This window comes from Vulpes vulpes, chromosome 2, assembly GCF_048418805.1.
Source record: "Vulpes vulpes isolate BD-2025 chromosome 2, VulVul3, whole genome shotgun sequence".
In the NCBI taxonomy this organism is placed as follows: Eukaryota; Metazoa; Chordata; class Mammalia; order Carnivora; family Canidae; genus Vulpes; species Vulpes vulpes.
This window is the reverse complement of record NC_132781.1, coordinates 6,092,087-6,114,529: the sequence shown is the minus strand read 5'-3', so window position 1 is coordinate 6,114,529 and position 22,443 is coordinate 6,092,087. Positions and strand designations below refer to the sequence as shown.

General features: G+C 46.0%; 2 protein-coding genes across 2 annotated transcripts; one reads left to right on the top strand and one right to left on the bottom strand.

The window, feature by feature from the left end:
* Window positions 1-1,390: 1,390 nt before the first annotated feature.
* ATP5PD (ATP synthase peripheral stalk subunit d) lies at window positions 1,391-7,724 on the bottom strand. The gene is made up of 6 exons (XM_072746662.1): window positions 7,657-7,724; window positions 4,808-4,938; window positions 4,256-4,352; window positions 3,074-3,145; window positions 1,744-1,806; window positions 1,391-1,594 (listed from the first exon to the last, which is right to left on the bottom strand). The coding sequence occupies exons 2-6, from the start codon at window positions 4,927-4,929 to the stop codon at window positions 1,463-1,465; spliced, it is 486 nt and encodes a 161-aa protein (XP_072602763.1). The 5' UTR covers window positions 4,930-4,938; window positions 7,657-7,724; the 3' UTR covers window positions 1,391-1,462.
* Window positions 6,935-22,443, top strand: KCTD2 (potassium channel tetramerization domain containing 2). The gene is made up of 6 exons (XM_025999473.2): window positions 6,935-7,304; window positions 8,892-9,000; window positions 11,041-11,132; window positions 15,647-15,742; window positions 18,484-18,609; window positions 19,571-22,443. Exons 1-6 carry the CDS (start codon window positions 6,966-6,968, stop codon window positions 19,598-19,600), a joined length of 792 nt encoding a protein of 263 aa, XP_025855258.2. The 5' UTR covers window positions 6,935-6,965; the 3' UTR covers window positions 19,601-22,443.

The window sequence follows — 22,443 nt, the reverse complement described above, 5'->3', positions numbered from 1 at the left end:
TTGGGTCCTTCCTTGAATGGGAGTTCTAACCACACTCCAAAAGCAAACTGAATGTTTTATTAGATTCCTCATGTTTCACTTGTCTGAATCCTTCAATCTTCAGAGAGATGGCTCAGTGCCAATTAATTCACAGTGGAGAGGGAATGTGTGGTATTTAATTCTGTTTTGTGCATTAAAGGCACACCTGCATCAGACTGTTGTAACTAAAGCACCTCTCCATGGAACACATCTTGGCCCTCAACCACATTTTACCTTTAGCATAGTGCCTGCCTGTATGATCAGGGGTGATGGGGCCCAGGCTCTCCTCTGCTTATGTCCTGTAAGACCACACAGCTTTCTAGGCGCTATCAGCCATCATTGCTCTTCTCCATTAGTCCATCTGCCATCTTTGTTAGCAATGTCAAAAGACTGTTGGGTCTGTGCATGCTGCCCTTCCTCTTGCAGGTTTTTCCTACAGGATGTAAGCCTTATCAGGTCAGATGCCTCTGCTCAGAACTCCTGCTCACTTAGAACCTTCCCGGGTTACCACATTTAATTTTCATTATGATCCTGAGGTTTGTGAATGAGAAAAAGCAAGTCCTAAAACAGTAAACAAGTAGTCTAAAACAAGCAATTAAATGCTCAAAAAGAGAAACTAATGACATAGTATGGCTAATTAGCTTAAATTTAAAAAATTTTTAAATGCTAAGAGTAAAGTGGGAGGCAGACCAGATCCTCTGACTTCAAGGGCAATAGAATGCTTTCTACCATCTCACCTTACTTTGTCTTTTTTTTTTTTTTTTTTAAAGTCATCTTTACACCAAACGTGGGCCTCAAACTCATGACCCCAAGATCAGGAGTCACGGTGCTCTACCAACTGAGCCAGCCAGATCAATAGTATGAACATTTTTAAACAAAATGATGATATTGAAATAATTTTCAATGTTCGAATACAAAACTGTAATGTTTTAACTCTGCAACAAAATGTCCTTTCATACCACATTTATGCGAGGAACTGAAGCACAGAAAAGGAGATCCCTGCTTGCTACTCACCCTGCTGTTACATCTGCAAGTTGGACCATCTGTCTGTCCTTGTGTTGTGACTTACTTAGAGACAAGTACAAGGAAGCAGTGCTTAGAAACCAGTGGTTTGAAAGCAAAGAGGAAGCTCAAGAGAGTAGAGGATTCCTTTTTAACATAGTTCAGTGAAATGCACTGTCATCAGCCCTATTGTTGTTAAGATATAAGCAGCCCTGAGGGCTAACTGGCTCCTACATACCCTAACCATTAGGTAACTACACCAGCACATACCTGTAGGCTCATCTTTCCATTTTAACAAAAAGTCCACTTCTAGTGAGGGCATCTCAGAGTTGTAATTATCTCAACTGCAAAGGAGCCTCGAGACACACAACACCGTATCATTATTTTTAATGTCCAATGTTTACAATATGAGGGCCGGGGCTGCTTTCTCCTCAACTCAAGTTTATAAATTTTCAATTGGCTTGTGAGGCCAATAGGGATACTTCTTCTTGTCTAATTTGGTTTCTGGGAAGACTTCATTCAGGTCCTCAATAGTCATCTGATCAAATGGAATTATGTTCTTCATCTTCTCCAGCTGGAAAGAAGGGAATTGTGTCAAGGTAAAATAGGGCCACAGAAATGCAAAAAAAAGAATCCGAGGTAGGTTACTGCTGCTAGGTGAAAGATGGGTGGCCATGAAAGAGAGAAATCATATTACATGCAAAGGCCAAGGCTGATCCTTACCTCTTTTTCATATTCTTCAATCCTGGCCTTTGAGAGGGACAAAAACTCAGCACAGCTTTTCACCTTGAAGAGAAGGGAGATACTGTTTTGAAACCAAATTGTACTGTCCTGACTCTGAGGCTCCCAAGACAAAAGTCCCAGAGCCCCACACTCTTGCTTTCCCACTCTGTATGCAGAATATGTGGCTGCTCTGACTCCAGGGGGAATGCTGGCTTTGAGAAGCAAACTACAGCTTTTCCTAAATGCACGAAGAAGCCCATACAGGAGAACCAGCTTACTCTAGCAGGACTAAGGATCATCAGCAAGTTACTTACCCAGGCAACCTACAGAGTGCCCCTGTTTCACAGACTAAATGTCAGGACAAGCCGCCTAATCACCTAGCCGGATTTCTCTTTTGGTGGAGCCACCTGGGTTCCCACATTTGACTTGGCTTTCTCTCTCTCTTTTTTTTTAAGATTTTATTTATTTATTCACGAGAGACACAGAGAGAGAGAGAGAGAGAGAGAGAGGGAGAGAGGGAGAGAGGCAGAGACACAGGCAGAGGGAGAAGCAGGCTCCATGCAGGGAGCCTCACATGGGACTCGATCCTGGGTCTCCAGGATCACACCCTGGGCTGAAGGCGGTGCTAAACAGTTGAGCCACCTGGGCTGCTCTCTTTTTTTTTTTTTTTTAAGACTTATTTATTCATGAGAGACACATAGAGGCAAAGACATAGGCCGAGGGAGAAGCAGGCTCCCTATAAGGAGCCCGATGTGGGACTTGATCCCAGGACCCCAGGATCATGACCTGAGCCAAAGGCAGATGCTCAACAACTGAGCCACCCAGGCGGCCCCCACATTTGGTTTTCATACTTTCAAGCAAATAGTTAGGTATTTGAATACTACCTTGGATAATTTCCCTACCCAATTCTAACTTCTTGTTTCTAACAGCTTTGTGGAAGTATAACTGGCAAACAATAAAACGCACATACTGCAAGAAGGCTACTTGAGAAGTCCTGATATATGTATCCACCTGTGAAACCATGACCACAATCAAGACAGTGAACGAATTTATCAGCCCCCTCCCTCCCAGTCCCAGGCAACTACTGAAGCACTGTCACCATAGAGTACTTGCATTTTCTACAGTTTATTTTACTGCTTTTATTTTTTTTTTATTTTATTTTTATTTATTTTTATTTTTTTATTTATTTTATTTTATTTTTTTAATTTTTTTATTTATTTATTTTTATTTATTTTTTATTTTTTTTATTTTACTGCTTTTAATTCACTCTACCTTAACCTAACTTCCAATGTAAGAAAACTTTAGAATAAATAGAGTCCAGACTACTTACATCTTCTTTTTCCTCAGCATCCACCTGGACAGTGTATTTATCCTCTGGCACAGGAACCTTCAGGGCATTAAACTACAAACACAGGGACAGTTGTTATTTTTTTAAAGATTTTACTTATTTATTCATGAGAGACACACAGAGAGAGGCAGAGATACAGGCAGAGGGAGAAGCAGGCTCCCCGATTCAGGATCGATCCCAGGACCCAGGGATCATGACCTGAGCCAAAGGCAGTAGCTCAACCAGTGAACCACCCAGGTGCCCCAGGGGCAGTCGTTATTAATACACCGGGGAATCCAAAGAAAGGGCTCAAAGCCACCAATCCTTATAAATAAAAACACATTCTCCATTCCAAGAGGAAACCAGTATGCATCTAGCTAGCATGCTGTAGTAGGAGTATTACCCTGAAAACAGGAACTCAACGTTCTGAGTCCTGTCACTAACTGGATAATTATTATGATGAGCTTCAGTTTCTTCATCTGAAAAGGACAGTTGGATTTTGATGACCTCAAAAATGGCCTCCTAGAACCTTGTACTCCTGAAGAAACTCTGACTTCTCTTTCAAATGAAACCCTAATGGACTGACTGGCAGAAGTAATGTTTATTTACCCCATGGTGATGACGACAGTCTTCTTAGAAAACTGCTTAGTCCTATAGCCCACAATGAACACTGTACCTGGCAGAAAGCAGTTGTTTGAAAAGCTCTGCCAAATGAATAAACAAATAAAATCTGGATACTGAGGTTTAACATGTAAATGTCAGAAGACGTTCAGTGGATGAGACATTAAGTCAAAAAAGAGCAGAAAAAGGAGGAAAATAGTGAAAGGGTAGAAAAGATGTTAGGGAGACAGGTGAGGGGCTAAAAAATAATTGAGAAGACCTGGGATGGAAACTTTTAACTCCACAGCCCTCTGGCTCCCTGATTAAGGCTATACTGGACTGTTTCTTTGGGTAAGAAACTTGTTGCATGAAGACGTTGAATTCTCTGCACATATTTACCATATAAATCTACTACCTCCAGACTTTTGATCACACCCATCTTTCCTGAGCTTCCTTTGGGATCTGACTGTTAACAGCACCCTTGTTTCCATGCTGTCATCCTGCATGTGTAATTACCTACTGTTTTGCTCCGCACCCACAAGCCACACTACAAGACCAGTGCATTGGCCACCTGAAGTCTCTCACCTTCTTCTCAAAGTCATCTACCAAGCCAGCCTTTGCCACATTGGCCTTGTAGTAAGCCCAGTCGATAGCAGGTGGTTTCTCAGGAAGAGTAGCCAACCTGCTCACATGGAAAAGCAGATGTTAATATTGTTCTATGAGCAAGAGAAAATTCACACAGTACTTTCCCTGTTATCCCTATGGCCTAGAGCTATCATCACACTTTTCTCTAGGAGGAAGATCATAGAATGTCAAAAAACTACTTTCACTTGGAAAAATGCATGCATTTTTTAAAAAGATTCATTTATTTAGAGAGAGCTCGTGTGCTTGAGTGGGGGGAAGGGGCAGAGGGAGAGAATCTCAAACAGATGCCCTGCTAAGCAGGGAGCCTGACATGGGTCTTGATCTCATAACCCATGAGATTATGACCTGAGCCAAAACCAAAGTCGGAAGCTTAACTGAGCCATCCAAGTGCCTCTATGCGTGGATTTCCATAAGGAATTCATATGTAATTCCAAATCACTGTTTTGCTTCCACATTCAGTAGCAAGGAGGTCCCTCTCAGAATGGTACTGACCTGGAGGTAAGCATCTCATTCCAGGATTTCAGGGAGTTGGCAATGGCCTTCTGGTTTCGGGGTATGATCTCCCCAAAAGCTACCCAGTCAATGGTTTTTAGAGCAAGTTTTCGCCCAGCCATCTTGAGATCCTGGAAAATAAAACAGGTCAGATCACAACAGGGCTCTTACTGAGAATCCTCTAAATGGCACCTTAAAAACATGCAAATCTTTAGAAAGTTGATCAGCATTCTAAGAGCTTGAGGAGTATATTTATAAACTAAAAGGATCGGGATCAGGATTACTAAATAAGGAGGAAAGTTTAGCTTTTCAAATTCAAGGGATGCAACCTGGCATATAACCACATCATTTCCCCCGAGGCTGTCCCCCTCTATTCTCCAACTCCTACTCAACTGTAAAAGCCCAGGTCTCTAGTGTCTTGCTCTTCATGTACCTTTGGAAATACTTCTAGTTGTACGCACTGCATAAAAGTGATCATTTAAATACATTTCCAGTCTGATTGCATGTGTTTTACTCACATTACCCAGTGCACAGAACCTAAACATATATGTAAGTTTCAGCAAAGCTTAAATAGAACAGAACCTAAGCCAGAATTTCCTCACCTGAAAAACTGAGATAAAATCAGCCCTTCTTACCTCAGAAGGTTGTTAAAAGTACCAAGTGAAATTGTGCACATCAATCTGCCCTACAGTCTTACCAAGTTTCAGGGGCTCTCCACCCACTCCCTACCTGAATGGTAACACCTTCGCTTTCTTATTTATTTCTGATTATCCTCTGCAGCACTAGCACATAACCCTGTTTGTTTTTTTTTTCCTACCAATACCCTTAACAGAGGTATTCAGTACATATGTGAATGTGAAAGAAAACGGAAAGTAGTTACAGCCATTTTTTTAAAACTAAGAAAATCAGAAAATAGACTAAAGTTAAGATCAGCGTCAGACAGTGGGAGAAAGACTGAAATGTCAAAGGCCTTTACAAACCATGGGGTGGATCCCAAAGGAGGTGGAAGAAATTCTCAGGATCTTAAAAAAGGAACTGGTCCAGCACCTGCCCCTTGCTCCCCTTCCCTCTCAGCAATAGCCGGTTTCCAGGAATGGAGGTGATGGGCAGATGACTTTTAAGTAACCTCTACAACCAAGGTGGGTTTCGAACTTAACAACCCAGAGGTCAAGAGTCGTATGCTCCACCCACTGAGCCAGCCAGACACCCCAGCAGGTGCCTTGTAAAGACGCCAGAAGAATAAGCGCCCTTACAAGACTTTTCCAAGCACCAGTGCAGGTAGGCTTCGTAGATGATGGGATTTTTCTCCTTTATTTATTGCTGAATCCCCAGCGCCCAGAACGACAGCCAGGCAGGCGCACAGGAGGTGCTGAGTATCTGTCGAAAGGATACGCGGACCCTGCATTCGAGGAGCCCCGAGCGCTTCGCACGCTCCAAAGTTGGAAGCCTCAGGAGAAGACCGAGTGTCCCCTCAACAAGTTAACATCATCTCGGGGTCACGTTTCCCCCAGACCCCGCACCGGAATGCCGATGTCGGCCGCGCTGGGGACGGACTGAACGACACAAGCTGTGCGGAACGAGACCCGGGTTGGAGGAGGTCAGAGGAGGCAGGGTCACAGCCCGGCGCCGCGACCGCGCGCGGGGGAGGGGAGAGGACGGGAGAGCGCAGCAGAGCGGCGGTGGCGGAGGCAGCTACACCCGGGCGCTCTGCCAGCCGGACGACCGCAGGGCCCGGCCTCCTCGCCGGGAGTGCGACAATGGTCGACGCGAGGACTGCAGGGGGCAAAACAGAGCTGCCCGCCGGTGTCCGGGACCTGCGCCCCGAACTCCACTCACCTTCACCGACCCCGGCAGCCCACAGTCCACAGCAGCAAGGGACGGAAGTGGGTCACCGGAAAGCGTCCCTGAGCCAATCCCAAAGCTGAAGGGGCGGGCCTTGCTGCTCAAGTCAGCCCGTAGAAATGGAGACTGGCTCCGGAAGTCCCGCCCCCGAGGGCGGGCGCAGCGCCTCCCCCTCACGGGTCCCCGGGCGCTGGTTGGGGGCGCTCCCGTCCCTCTCCCCCAGCCCCACCCCCGCCGATGGGCCGGCCCGGCTCTCCCTGCCGAGAGATGGGCCGGCCCGGCGGCGCGCGGGCAGCGGCGGCGGCGGCGGCCCAAGATGGCGGAGCTGCAGCTGGACCCGGCGATGGCGGGGCTGGGAGGGGGTGGCGGGAGCGGGCTGGGCGATGGGGGCGGCCCGGGTCGCGGGCCCCCCAGCCCTCGCCCCGCCGGCCCCACGCCCCGCGGGCACGGCCGCCAGCCCGCCGCCGCCGCGCCGCCGCTGGAGCCGGGTCCGGGACCGCCAGAGCGGGCAGGGGGCGGCGGTGCGGCCCGCTGGGTCCGGCTGAACGTGGGCGGCACCTACTTCGTGACCACCAGACAGACCCTAGGCCGGGAGCCCAAGTCTTTCCTGTGTCGCCTCTGCTGCCAGGAGGACCCGGAGCTGGACTCGGACAAGGTGCGCCCCGCCCTCGGGCGCGCCCCCGGCCTTCGGAGCCCCCTCGTGCCTCCGAGCTCGTCCCCGAATTCCTGCGACACGCTCCTCATCACCGGCGGGCTTTCCGGGCCGGGACCCCCCTCCCCCCACCCCCCGCCAGGCTGGCCCTGGGGGCTGTTCTCCCCATCCTAGTCGCACCCCGGCTTTCCCTCTGACCCCGCCCTTCGCTCTCAGCGACTCTTTCCCCACGCAGTGCCCACCCGCTCCTACGGGAACCCGCTCCACACCCCTTCTCCGTATCCCTCTCTACACCTCTCATGCCCGCCCCTCGGATCTCCACGAGTGTTCCCCTGGCTCCTCGTCAGCCCCTCACTGCCTGTGCCAGATGCGTCCAGAACTGGGTCAGGGTTGAGCGAAGGCATCTTCGTAGCTTTCTCAGACTTCCTCTCGGACCCCTCTGCCAAGTTGGGTGAAAGCCTGGGTCTGACAGCTGCAGGAAGTGCTTCTCGTGATAGCACACTTCTCTCCTGTGGTCCTGGGCCCTGAGCTCATACGTATCTGGTAACAGTGTTTTAGGACCAAATTAGAGCTCAGATACATGCCTCGGAAAGAGATTTGCACAGTTGCCAGTGCAAACCTAAGCTGACTGGTTAAGGCCATCGGGAAATGAAAACTGAAGAATGCTGTTGAGCAAGATGCATGGCTGCTAACCAAAAGTTGAGAGGTGACGGAGACACTTCCAACCCGTTTCCAGTTTGAGGTGTTGTTTATTAACACATTCATCATTTAGTTGCCAACTTAAAGACATTGACCATAGCTTACACCACCTTCTGTCCTGTATAGTACTCAGCCGGTTATATTGAAACAGAGTAGGGTTTGGGTAGAGATTGGCTGATGTTATTTTTTTCACCCTCTGCCTCTCTGATTGATCTCAGATCGATGGAGACCTGTCCTGCCCTAACTTTAAAGAAATTCCAAAACCTTTGCTTATAAAGGAATTATTTTTATCTACCCTAAATCTCTCTCGTTGCAATAGAAGCCAGTTTCTTCTTGTTCCTTTTACTGTAAAGATGAGTAGGATTAAAGCTGCTCAGTGCCAAGTCCTGGCAGTGCCAAGCTTCCTCTGGGCACAGAACTGGGGTGTGTGAGTTACAGCTGGCAATGCAGACTCCCACTGATGCTGGCTTGAGTTCAGTATTGCCAACCATACAGAGGTTTTCTTAGAATTAAGAATGTGATTCGGGGGCAGTAGACAAGCGTGAATGTCCATCTCAAGCAAAGATTTAAATGATCAAACTATGGCATTTTCTTCCACTTTCTTTATAACAGATATCCCCGAGAATAATGGTGGTAATTGTGTCCAAGCAGAGATTTGGAAGTTCAAGGAAACACATAGATGATTTGACTAGACATCTGTAACACCCCACCTGAAATGATCTCAGAGCGCAAGATACAAGATACATAAACCTAGCCTTCTTGCCAGTAGTTTGTGATAAGCAGCGTCTAACGAAACTGCCCTCTCACCAAGGAATTGTGACAGAGAGGCTGAAACCCTGCCCCAACTTCGTCTGAACGCTCCAAAGTGATACCTTTGTGTTTGGTTGGCAGGACGAGACAGGGGCCTATCTGATTGACAGGGACCCCACCTACTTTGGTCCTATCCTAAACTACCTCCGCCATGGGAAACTCATCATTACAAAGGAGTTGGCAGAAGAAGGTAAGAACAATGTCTGAACTGGGCATTTTCAAAATTCAGGGCATATCTTTAAACCTTTGAATTTTTTATTTTTTATTTCTTTTCTTTTTTTTTTTTTTTTTTTTTTTTGAGATTTTCACCGAGTTCATGTGCAGATGTAGTAAAGGTTTATAAAAGTGAGCCAGGAGTCTCTAGTTACCTAGTCTTATCTTAGGAAGTCCTGCTTAAGGGATCCCCACTGGACTCCGTTAAGCCTCCTTAATGAGAAGGGAAATAGTTAACTCAGTTTTGCAGATAGCTTTGGGAGCATTCTCCAAACCTACAGAATGTCAGAATCCCTTTTTACTTTTACTTATATGCTTGTTAGTGTGAATGTCCGTAGCCTGAAGCATCACATCTCTGACATTAATTATTTATATTTTCAATTTCAGTTTGAACTTGCTGCTATAAAAAATAATAAGGACTTGGCCTCATTTCTTTTAAGACTGGTCTCATGCTTCCTTGTAAAGTCTTGCAGCTGACCTAATTCATTCTCCAGTCCATTGTCAGGTGTATCATCGGTTGCCTCATCTTTTTGGTTTTTAGGGCATCCAGACCATAAGTGGGTCTAGACATCTTTCCAAAAGGCTTGATGTGGTCTCACCAAAAGCATTCAGTTGAAGATTGGGGCCTGTCCCTAAATCCAGGGCATCCTGACCTGGAAGCTTTAGCTCTGAGTAAGAAAGCTGTAATGGCTGTGCTAGTTAATGAAGTGGCCGTGAAACACATCTGTTTCAGCCAATAAAAAGAGGACTCTGTGTGCACTCTTTTTTTAACATTCCAAATGCATACAAAAAATAGTGAAAATATTACAGTAAATTCCATACACTTACCATCCAGCTTTAATAATTACCACCTCACAGATAATCTTGTTTCTTGAAAAGAAGAATCTTCAGCATCTTTCTAAAAACTTAAAAAAAATTGTTTTCTATTTTGAAATATTTTCAAACTCAGAGAAAAGGGCAAGAATAGCACAAAGAACTCCCAGATTCACCAGCTTTTAACATTTTTTGTCATATTTGTGTTATCATCCATTCTCTTTCCCTCCTCCTGCCCCTCATCCCTCCCCATCATAGTTTTTATTTCTGAACTATTTGAGTCTAAATTACAGATTCACCTCTTAATACTTGAGTGTATTGGGATCCCTGGGTGGCACAGCGGCTTGGCGCCTGCCTTTGGCCCAGGGCGCGATCTTGGAGACCCGGGATCGGGCTCCCGGTGCATGGACCCTGCTTATGTCTCTGCCTCTCTCTCTCTCTCTCTCTCTCTCTCTCTGTGACTATCGTAAATAAAATAAATAAAAATTAAAAAAAAAAAAAAGATTAGTTCAGGTTTAAAAAAAAAAATACTTGAGTGTATTTTCCAAGAACAAGGATATAGTATACTTTTCGAGTATAGGAAATTTAATATTGATAAATATTTTTATCTACAGCTTATATTCCAATTTTATTAGTTCCAGTAATGTTCTTCATAGCAAGTGTTTTTTTCTGATATCAGATCACATCCCACTTGGTTGTCCTGTCCAAGGCCTTTGATTTTATTTAGTACAGCATTCTTTCGGTGCCTGCCTTTTATGTCGTTCAAATAATAAGCACCTTATTAAATTTGGTCCACATAAATTTATACACATACAGCCACCCCTGGTCATTTTTAGGAGAAACTGGGTAAGCATTGCAAGTTCAGGAGTTCTCCAATCTGACCAGTTCCAGGAACTAAGTGACATATGGGAAAGGTATCCTGCAGCTAATGGGCAGGTACAGGGAGAGTCTGGGAAGGTGCCAAGTGGGAAACCACAGGGATGAAACAGAGTGAACAGAGCAGACCCAGAGCTTGACTCACTCACTCTGGGGAGAAGGAAATGGGTATATTCTGAACAGCAAAGAATGTTTCCTAGGCTGGAGGAGAGAGACTAGGCTTCCATTTGAAAAATGCAGTTCTTAGCAAGCATGTAAACTTCAGCCTCTTCTTGCTGTATTCTGGGGAATGCACACATCTCTAACTGCAGTTTGGTCTCTGTCCTAGGTGTGCTGGAAGAAGCGGAGTTTTACAACATTGCATCTCTTGTGCGGCTGGTTAAGGAACGGATACGGGACAATGAGAATAGAACTTCTCAGGTAATGGGTTTTGAACTTTTTTTTTTTTTTAATAAGATTTTTAATCTCCCACACCCAGCCATGGGGCTCAAACTCATGACCCCGAGATCAAGATTCACATGTTCCACAGACTGATCGAGCCAGGTGTCCCATGGGTTTTGAATTCTCTTTTTTTTGGGGGGCGGGTTTTGAATTCTTAAAGGGAAAAGGTCTCAGTGGCTCTCTTAGTCACTGTGTCTGAGTGGGATTTGAAAAGGATGATGTCTAATCAGGCAAGAGCTACGTCTCCCTTAAAACTGGAGGTCTGTGTGGAACACGGTCCATCTACCAGGCAGGTAGCACTTTCATCACCAGACTTGGTCAGAACAAGGAAATAGAGAAGAAAAAGTAACAAAACTAAACAGCCACTCTATCCCTTTAGAAGAATGAGAGATTGTGGCTGTTGACCATGTGGCAGCAGGAGGAGCCCATGGCACCTTAGATCCAGAACCTGTTTCTGCAGATAGAGTGTCTTTCTCCCTCCACATAAAGGCCCAGCAAGCTCTTGCTTCCACCTGTTGGCCACTCTTTATTAGGACCAGCCTTTAAAGTGTAACCGTTGTCACATTCAGCTCCTGATAGCCAGTCTTGTGAAACCAGTCTAGACTTTAGAGCTGCTTGTGAATCATGCTTCTGAAGAAATAATCTCAAGCTTCTCTGTTTATTATGAAGTCTGGGTTTTTATATTAACTCAATAGATAGAGTAACAAAAAGAAACATACGGTCTGCCACCTAGTTTGAGAAGGGAAGACAATAGGGCACACAGAGCTGATTTCCCATCACATGTCTCAAGTGGCATCTTTTAGGCTCTTGAGATTCTCTGCCTCCTAGGAGAGGATCTGTGCCCTCTAGAAGCTTGAAGTCTAGCAGGGAAAACAGACGCTCCCTTTCCTGTGTAGGCTCTATTTTAAGAAAGTACAACTGTGATGACAGAGGGCAGCATTGGACTCCACTGTGACCATCTGTCTTGTAGCATGACTTCTTATCCCATCAGATCCTGGTGATGGATGCTTCCCTAAGATTCATCTATTGCAATGTAGAATTTTCCTGTGATTAAAAAGGCAATATGTTTCTTTTCAAAAGTCAAAACGAAACAACACAAAAAGTGAAAAAAAAAATAGTTCCTTGCTCTTTCTGTGTTACAGTTTATGTTTTCTGGCTCTAAATGGAATTATCTGGTTGGTAACTGACACCTATAATAAAAAGTGACCTCTCTTGCTCACTTTATCTCTAGTAGTTTGCAAAAATGAAAAGAAGCTTATTTAGTTTTCCTCTTGACTAATGGCTGAAAGCCTTCTCTTTAATGTTCAAAGATGAATTTATAGTTGGTTTTCAGTTTACCATATGAATTTTGTCTCATATTTTACGTATGTGGCATCTTTCTCTATTGTAGATACTTAATAGCAGGACATTCTGGAAATCTAACTTTATCCTCAATTTTCCACATTCCAAAAAAATTTCTGATTGCTTAGTGTAAATTTTGATAGTACCATGAATTATGTAATTTGAAGCCATTCAACCCTGAATGTTCTCGGTTCTTCGCCATTAGCTAAGTCCTTGAGAGCATTGTAAGATTTGTTTGATGACAGCGATTAAGTTAATTAGTCCTCTAGGTTCTGAAGGCTTGTGGTTATAGTCCCAGTTGGAAGCTCTTTCTGTTCTAGGGATGTCAGGGCCTTTTTGATGTTAATTGATCTTTCCATCTGTCCTTTTTATTTAGTGAAACTCTGAGCAGTGGATTTGAGGTTGTTCAAAAACAGCCTCTTTTGCATGTGTCACCCATGGCCCTAAGACAGAGTTGGCCATGTGTGTATTCTTGTGGTTGTCCCTTCAAACACATTATCTCCTTTAACTTGTCTATTTTCTATAAAGATTTTATTTTTAAGTAACCTCTACACTCAACGTAGGGCTGGAACTCATAATCCTGAAATTAGGAGCCACATACTCCTTTGATCCAGCCAGGCACCCCTAACTTGCCTATGTTTTAAGGAGACACATCTTGACAGGTAAAAGCCCAAGATGTGGGTGTCCTACCTCACCTTCTTTTAGTATCTTCTCTTGTCTCCTAGGGGTGTCACCACTCTACTACTTTACTGTCTCTGATAATATTTTTTGTTAGGTCATTAATCTTAGTGCATTTGAGAACACTTATGGGTTACTTTGGAAGAGAAAAACTTAAAAGAGGTAATACATACATCTTAAATACCTGGCACTTGGACAGTTTGTGGCCAGTATCATAGATCTTTCATGATACTCTGAGTTTTGTAACATAAAACACTTGGTTTTTCCAAAATGTGTGATTAAAGCCAATTGAAATCTTTCGGAGATTAGTTCTATGTTTTATGTGAAGTGAATGTTCTTGGCATCTCGTGTAATGATAGTCGCACTCAGTCTGGAAGGGGAGAGCATGGGAGAAAGAGTGCAGTGTTGAGGGCAGACCAACCCAAGCCCTGGCGCTGCCTCCAACCCAACGAGCACTGCCTTACGTGGGCAAGTCCAGTGACAGCAGTGTCCCACAGAAGACAGGAGATGGGACTAACACTCAAGGCTCGTAGCACTCCATAATCCAGAGCTGCTTTTGCTGAGCCAGGCTTTCCCCAGCAATGAATTCTTCCAAAATGATTTTCCAGGGTAGCCCTGGTGGCGCAGCGGTTTGGCGCCGCCTGCAGCCCGGGGCGTGATCCTGGAGACCCTGGATCGAGTCCCACGTAGGGCTCTCTGCATGGAGCCTGCTTCTCTCTCTGCCTATGTCTCTGCCTCTCTCTCTGTCTCTATGAATAAATAAATAAAATCTTTAAAAAAAAATGATTTTCCAGATAACTGAAGCCCATTCATCCTTTTGGAAAAGTACGAAAGCCAAGTTTCCATCATTCTTGAGGAAACAGTCCCTATTTTCTTAAAATCGTGTGAATATAACCAATCTGTCTGTGATGGAACATTATTGTTCCGAGCTTTCATTGCTGTTTGTGCTCTAACAAATGCCTCATGTCCTTTGGGACATGCAGCTGTTGGACCCAACACCGAAGGGTCCACGACTGACAAGTCCTGAACCTCCCTGTGTGCCACCGATGCTCCTCCTATGAACAGGAGCTTTCATCTGGTGAGCATGCCTCCTGCAGCAACCCTTGCCCTCACTGGACTCTGCCTTTTAATCCCTTGTGGGCTAAGTTCTAAATGTGAGGGGTTCTGCTGTGGATAAAGTGTAGGGGCCTTGGTGCTACAACTTTGGGGCATCTGGCCTTCTCACTTCTGGTTCTAACTTCTGCTCCAGAGTTGAATGGGCTAGTAAATGACTTCTGTCTGAATCTCTGACACGGACTGGGTGTCCAGTCTGTCCTGTCCTGACACTAACTGACATGTAGTAACTATTTCTACAGATTTCAGGGCTCAATCCAAGACTGCGCTTAGCTCAGACAGCAGTGCCAAGTCCCAGGTACCCAGGCTACTTGCGCTTCTGTCCACCTTGGGCATAAATTGAAGGGTTCCTATGACATCCCCCTTTGGGTTCAGTAATTTACTAGAACAGCTCCTAGAACTCAGGAGAATGCTCTTACTATTATAGTTTATCTCTAGGAGACAAAGGAACAGCCAGGTGGAGAGAGACATGGGGCTGGATCTGAGTGCAGGAACCTCCATGTCTGTGCAGTTGGGATGCCACACTTGCCCAGCACCTGCTTGTGTTTGCCAACTTGGAAGCTCCCTGAACCCCAATGTTGGGGGTTTTTAAGGATGCTTCATTATGTAAGCACAACTAAGTAGGTTAAATCCTTGGCTTTTGGTGATCGAATTCAGCCTTCACCCCCTCTCCCTCACACCAAGGTCAGCAGGTAGAACTGGATGTTCTAACCCTGTAATGGTGCTTGGTTTTTCTAGGGACAGGTTGTTAACACAAAAAAGGCACTTATATTGATCAAGAAATTCCAATGTTTTAGGAATTCTGTGCTAGAAACCAGGAACAAAGACCAAATACTCTTAGTGAGCACTTTTGTAATAGGAATGCTACCATGTAACACGGAAACACTTTCAGGTACTGTCAGCAGAGGGAAAAGTAGTTTGAACATTGGTATATTGTGGGATTCCTATTTAATATATTATTCCCATAATAAGGTATCACTCTGGTAAACCAAATACAGTCTACATCTTCAGCATATATGTCAGATATGAATAACTTAAGAAGATGCTTTCTTGTCCAAAGTAAAATTACTTTGTTTTCTACTCCAGGAAATAGATGAAATCTAAACGCATAATTCATTTTTGTGAACTTCAGAATTATTTTACCTACTAATTCATAGCCTTGAGCCTGCCTTTCTGTGTTTGTATAAGTTTATGTTGAAAAATGACATTGCTGCTTATAAGAGGGGCTTGTGTGTGGCTGTCTAGGAAAAAAGTCCAAGCAAACTCCTTTTCAGTGTTCATTCTTGGAAAGAGCCACACCAGGGCAACTGTAAACTGTTGTGTCCTTGAAATCATTCTTCAAAGTCTGTTGGTTGTCACAGGGCCCTGTGAAGCATGTGTACAGAGTCCTGCAGTGCCAAGAGGAGGAGCTGACACAGATGGTCTCCACTATGTCTGATGGTTGGAAATTCGAACAGGTATGTTTCCGAAGTGGCAGCCACCATGGCGCCTCAGCGCAGGAGGCCACATGCCTCAAATCATCACCACCTGTAGACAGCTAATAACCCCAGGGGTTCATAGGGCCAGGTGTGAACCTGTTCAGAAACATGGGAAAGAGCCACTTGGCGTGGATTATTTGCTCAGTTGTACAGATTGAGTTGGGGAGAATTCGGAATAGTATCATGTCTCCCGACTTCCCATCCAAGTTTCAATTTGATTATTGTACCCAGAGGGAGCCAGCCAGCATGCCTAGGCTTGAAAGTGCCTCTCTGGTTTTTTTTTTCTCCTTCAGAGGGATTCCTTTCAAAAGCACCCAGTTGACAGATTCCAGAATAAGCACCTAAAGAGGGCTAGGATTCAGCAACAGTCCTTCCTTTCCTTCCCCCAGGGTGAGGATGCTAACATATACATAACCCATCCCAAAAAACATGAACAGATGTAATGCGAAAGGAGTCAGACGTGATGAGAAGTGTGGCTTGGCCGTTTCCCATCAGTCTGTGCATTTCTGTTTCTTGAGCTTTGTGCTGTGGCAGAAGTATCCAAACAAAGCCACACAGTCAGAATCGTAATGTTTTCTTCCATTAGGTGGCAGAATTGTGTTTGCCACGGGGAGGCTGGACTTGAACAGAATGAGTATGTTACAGTTTTGTGTGGATCATGCCTCTTTTTATGCAGAGTTGAAGTTATGCAGAGTTGAAGAGTCTGTTGAATAGTCCCCATAAACTCATCTTCTCAAATAGCCACTGTGCTTCCCGTTAAGAGCATTGTGCTAAAGATTGAACATACCAGTGTCTGTCTTCAGAGCCAGTACAGGATCATCACACTTACCTGCACTGCCAACTCCATTCAGCCTGTGTATGCCACCCTAGTTCTTAGGTGGGGACTGCAAAAAGTTGCCATGCTTCCACTCCATAAGTATTTTCCCCAACATGTCTTTTTTTGCCCCCCAGAGATTTTAAGTAATCTCTAGGCCCAATATGGGGCTTAAATTCATGACTCCAAAATCAAGAGTTGCGCGCTCCTCCTGCTGACTGAGCCAGCCAGGCATCCCTCCCTGATATAAATCTTAAGCAAAGAATTTTTTTTTTTAAAGATTTTATTTATTTATTTATGAGAGACACAGAGAGAGAGAGAGAGAGAGAGAGAGAGAGGCAGAGACACAGGCAGAGGGAGAAGCAGGCTCCATGCAGGGAGCCTGATGTGGGACTCCATCCCAGAACTCCAGGATCATGCCCTGGGCCTAAGGCAGGCGCTAAACCGCTGAGCCACCCAGAAATCCCCCGCAAAGAATATTATTTAAATATTTAAAAATCCCCCGCAAAGAATATTACTTAAATATTAAAAAATTAAAATTTTAAAGTATTTTTTATGAAACCAGTGAATAATTTTGGATTTTTTTCTCATTTTGTTAATGTTCTGGGGGTGGGCAAGGCACATCCATACTAGCTCTTTTTTTTTTTTTTAAAGATTTATTTATTCATGAGAGACACAGAGAGAGAGGGGCAGAGACACAGGCAGAGGGAGAAGCAGGCTCCAATGTGGAACTCAATCCCGGATCCTGGGTTCACGCCCTGAGCCAAAGGCAGATGCTCAGCCACTGAGCCACCCAGGCGTCTCCATACTAGCTCTGTTATATAGATGAGGAAGGAAAAGGCACAGGGAGGCAGAGGGGCCCAAAGCCCATTCACAGAGCACGTCAGTCATGTTCTTCTGACTTGACGCCCTGTTGTGCTTACCCAGATGACTTTACCCTTGGGCTCCGTTTTTCCCTGTGCATGTATATTTCCAATTTAGAACTTTAAAATGTTTTTTTAATTTTTTTAATTAATTAATTTTTTTTAGTATTTTATTTATTCATTCATGAGACACACACAGAGAGAAGGGCAGAGACACAGGCAGAGGGTGAAGCAGGCTCCATGCAGGGAGCCCGATGCAGGACTCTATCCCAGAACCCCAGGATCACACCCTGGGATGAAGGCGGCACTAAACCTCTGAGCCACCCAGGGATCCCCTAGGATTTTTTTTTTTTTTAATTTTTTGTTTATTTTTGCGAGAGAGTGCACATGAGCCAGGGGAGGGGCAGAGGGAGAAGCCATCTCCCTGTTGAGCAGGGAGCTCGATACAGGATTCAATTCCAGGACCCCGAGATCATGACCGAGCCACAGGCAGATGCTTAACTAACTGAGCCACCCAGGTGCCCCTCCTATTTAGAATTAAATCCTGGATTCAATTTCAGCAAATTGAAAGACTCAGCAGCATATGGCTTATGGTAACTCTCCAGTGATTCACTCGGTGCTTTCCAGAGCCTTCTGAGTACCAGTCTCCCATCTAGGACTTCTGCCTAAAGATGAGCCAGCTCCATGTAGGTGTTTGGCTGCAGCCAGTGTCCGTTCTCATTCACAGAAACACTCCCTTTCACCTCAGCGTTTTGCTAGCAGGAATATGATCATGTTAATCCTAGCTGCTGCCTTTGGGATTGTTTCAAGTGCTTGGGTGCGGAGACCATGACAGAGCCCAGACTTTGCTTCTCTGGGGAAGGCTTGTTGAGGACGCCCTGGCAAGTGACTGAGATCCCGTGGTCCCCTGGGGCCACAATGGTCCCAGAGTGTCATCATCCATGAGAAGCAAAACTACAGATTGGGTCAGGAGGAGGGGTGGGTTTGGTGGCGCTTCAGTCAGTACCGGAAAGCGACTGTTGATCATGTTTTTGTTCTGTCAGCTAATCAGCATTGGCTCTTCCTATAACTATGGAAATGAGGATCAGGCCGAATTCCTTTGTGTCGTCTCTAGAGAACTAAATAACTCTACCAATGGCATCGTCATAGAGCCCAGTGAGAAGGCAAAGGTAAGGAAGCACCTCACCGTCGGCCTGTTGCAGAGTAAGGGCGGCCTGTTGCAGAGTAAGGGCGACAGCATGAGGGCCTCCTAACTCTGGGAAACGGACAAGGGGAGGTGGTTGGGGGGTTGGGGCAGCCAGGTGACAGGCACTGAGGGGGGCACTAGATGGGATGAGCACTGGGTGATACAAAATATTGTCTGTTGTAAAATATTGTATGTTGGCAAATCAAACTCCAATTAAAAAAAAAAGATCAAACAAACAAACAAAAAAAAGCGCCTCACCAGAATTAGGTCTCCATCCCGTTTGTTCCCCGCCCCTCAGGGAGCTTTGCCTGAACTGTTTGATTTGTTGCTCATGGTTTCCTCCCTTTCCTTCTAAAGCTAGCTTTCCATTTTGCCTTCGTTTTGGTCTTTGTTGTCATTTACTTCAGGATTTATGGAGCAGAGACAGGAGGCAGGCGCTGAAATAGCATAGACTTTACCTACCCTGTCAAATCCACGAAACAATCATATTGCCACTAATTCCTCCAACATGAGAATCCTGAAACTCAAAATTGGAAAATATTTTATGTTTATCCTTTGAAACCGTTCTTTTTTTTTTTTTCTGCCTCCAGAGAAAAGGTATTGGGTTACCTTTGTGACCTCCCCACCCTAAGTTACCAGGAAATCGTACACTGTTACCTCTCACACACACTCCCAAGTCAGCAGCACATTGTGTGTCTGAACCGTTTCCTTTACTGTGGGAGAAGTGGTCCAACAGCATGTAAACTTGGGGCCCCACGGTGTTTAGCAAGAGTCTTTTACAACTGAAGGGCTTCGGGGGAGGTCAGGGCTGCAGCCCTGCCTTGCCTCCTGGGATAACGAGGATTGTGCTGCTTGCCGGGGTCCCTCGGGAAGCAGCCTCAGCCTAAAAGCAAGTCTGCTCCAAAGTCCGAGCCTCAGCCCTCTCCCCAATCTTCCACTTGCAGATTCTTCAGGAGAGAGGATCTCGGATGTAAAGGGCAGATCCTTAACCATCAGGAGAGCAACCCGCAGAGCACCTCGTGAAGTTAAATCTTGCTCCTGTACAGTAACCGAGCTACTGCAAAGCAAAGCTGAGCCTGGCCCCCCAGTGGAGAAGTGTTCTGGTCAAAACCAAAGGAACCCCTGCCCCCACCCACAGGAACCTGAAGACAGAGGCAACTTCTGGCTGCGAATACCTTTTCAGAAACCTGCTTTTGTTTTTTAGCCAGTGTTATGAATCTTTACAGCTGCAGCTGGGCTGGGTTCCCGGTGGGAGCCCTTATGGGCATCTGGGGGAAGGGAAGAGGAAGGCCTAGCTCCTCATACATGCCCTCACTTCAGAGGAGCTGGAGCACGTGTAAGAGGATCATCCCTAAGCTGTGCCATGTTTTTGCCTGAGCGCCACGTTGGACGTTGGCAGCTGCTCTGTAACACTATGTTTCCCCTCCTTCTGTGCACCCCAAATTAATGTGCAGCAGATGCCAAGGATGGTAGCTTCAGTCTGTCAGACCGAATTGGGGTTTTGATAAAGGATGGAGTTGCCAGGATACCCCCACTCCTGCAAACAAAACCTCTGAGGAAGGGGACGATGGCATGTCCTTGGTTGTGGGTGGAGGTTGGGGATCCTGCTCTGGGTTTGGGGCACTCAGCTGCTCCCATGTTCATCCTTGCCTCATTTGCCTCCAGCAGCCCAGACCCTCCAGTAGCTTGCTTTCTCCCCAAGAGGAGGTTTGAGGCAGGCAGCCTCCTGCCCTTGGCCACACAGACAGATGGGAGCTTCAGGTAGTTGGTCCGCAGCCTTCACTCCACCTCCGTCGGCCCATCTTCCTTCTCTGACTTTTTAAACTGGACCTAAGACTAAAGGGACTTGGGATCCTCTGATGGCTTGGGGTGGGGACAGCATTTCTTTGAAAGTTGCCAAATGTGTTATGTTGTAGTATCCAAAAGTGTTGTTATCTCTGTGATTGTCTCTTGGAAATGCCTTGACTGGACATTCAGTATTTGTTTGTGTCTCTTCTTGGTTCCTAACCTTGGCAGATTTGCCCGGCAGGTGTGTCAGTGACCCCACACCATCCCCAGTAGAGTGTGTTTGCTGGGCAGTCTGAGGACAACCCTCACCCCTTAGCATCACTTCCTTCTTCAGAGTGCCATGTCATCGAGAATCAAACGCTTATTTGACTGAGGGGGAAGTCAAGCCCTCCTCTGGGCTGGGCCCACAGAGCTTGTGTCTGGATCGTCTGAACTTTTGAGTGTTGGTGAGCAGTCATTGAATGCAAAGGGCCAGAGAATCCTTATTTTTCCCTAGATGACTTTCCTAGTATGGGCAAATGGCCCAGAGAAGGGGAAGGTGCCATGGTACACTCCATCTGTAACAGCCACTCATGCCAGTCACTCCTGGTTTCCTTCACAGCTGAGGTTCTTTCTGCTTTACAGCTCAGCTGCTTACTAGGTGGGTCTGGGGTTGTAATTTTTGGAAATGACTTACAGACTGTGCCAAATGTCCTCCGAGCTTGTGACCTGCCCGTGTGCAGATGGTGTGACTCTTCTCCAGGATTCTCACTTTGACCTTCTCTCTCTATGCATACAGCAGGATAGAAATGTGTGTAGGGATGTCTGCTGATAACGTGTGTATGTACACACCAACAAAAGCACATGTGTTGACGCTGGCACCTCAACTACGGCCCATGCCCATGATTTCTACAACTATAAAATGATAGAGGAACTTCAACCTGCAATAAAAGCGGTCACCTTTCAAAAAGGTCCTAGGCATCATCCTGTCCTCTTTCAGAAAAAAACAAGATTGAGCATGTCAAGGAAAAGCTACTCTGACCAGAATAGGACAGAGGACTCTAGAAGAGGGGCTCCTTGGCCAGTTCAAAAAAGTGACGTTTGACTCAGAGGAGGGAAAGCAGCTTCATTTGGGGCCTGGAGCCCAATCAGATTTGCTTGTCCAGGGCATGCCTGACGATCGGCCTGTGCTCCCAAATCTGCACGAAGGAGTGAAGCAAGGTGGGCCAGAGGGTGGAGGAGGGCGAGCCCCTCAGAAACACATGGTTACTCATTTCTCTTTTCAGAGCCCCACAGTGGATCCTATAGAAAGACTGTGAGCCCCTGACTGAGCGCTCTGAGAAACAAACAGAAGTGACATTTCTGTTCTAGAGGGCTGGCTTTACTGAGGATTCCCTCCTCATGGCAACCCAATGACGATTGTTCCAGTGCTCCTGAATCTGAGGATGATTCATTTCTTAAGGTTTCTGGAAAAGTATTCACCCCAGCCCTTTATGAACCGAGTCAGTATTTTTTCCTGAAAGCCCTCTCCCCTTGGGAGAGTCTGGCTGATGACTTCGGAGAGAGGTCTGGCCATCGATTTGGGGGTGTCACATGGCCGGTGACCCACATTCTCTCCAACTGCCCACTGCTGCCAGAAGAGTGTCTTCCTTCTTTGTTCTGTGCCCAGGCCTGAGGCCGCAGGCGATACAGGCCCAGCTCACGAAGCAGCCTGGCCTCTCCTAGGAGAGGCCACAATAGTGCGCTTCTGTCTTTCCCTCAGAACCTGCTTTCTCCTTGGCAGCAAGGCATGGCCCAACCTCCTCTAGAGTGACTTCGTTTCTGCAGTCTTAACTGATCTCAGGGGTGTCAGCGAGGTGTAGGGGAGGTAGGAACAGAGATGCTGGGGGGGGTAAGGCCAAGAGGACACCCACACCCTCCAGCATGGCCTTTGACCCAGAGGTGAGGGACCATGCCTGTCACTTGTGGGTGCCGTTTGTTATTGTTTGTGTATTTAACTAAAGTCTGAAATGCTGTGACTTTTTTTTTGTCAATAAAGACATGAAACAAA

Bases quoted from the DNA above. Each gene is read 5' to 3' on its own strand.
- ATP5PD (XM_072746662.1), bottom strand. From the start codon at position 4,929: ATGGCTGGGCGAAAACTTGCTCTAAAAACCATTGACTGGGTAGCTTTT. The intron at 4,353-4,807 runs GTCAGTACCATT...CCATGTGAGCAG, and splicing joins AATGAGATGCTTACCTCCAG to GTTGGCTACTCTTCCTGAGA. The intron at 1,595-1,743 runs GTAAGGATCAGC...CCTTCTTTCCAG, and splicing joins TTGAAGAATATGAAAAAGAG to CTGGAGAAGATGAAGAACAT.
- KCTD2 (XM_025999473.2), top strand. From the start codon at position 6,966: ATGGCGGAGCTGCAGCTGGACCCGGCGATGGCGGGGCTGGGAGGGGGT. The intron at 7,305-8,891 runs GTGCGCCCCGCC...TTTGGTTGGCAG, and splicing joins CGGAGCTGGACTCGGACAAG to GACGAGACAGGGGCCTATCT. The intron at 18,610-19,570 runs GTAAGGAAGCAC...TTCCACTTGCAG, and splicing joins AGCCCAGTGAGAAGGCAAAG to ATTCTTCAGGAGAGAGGATC.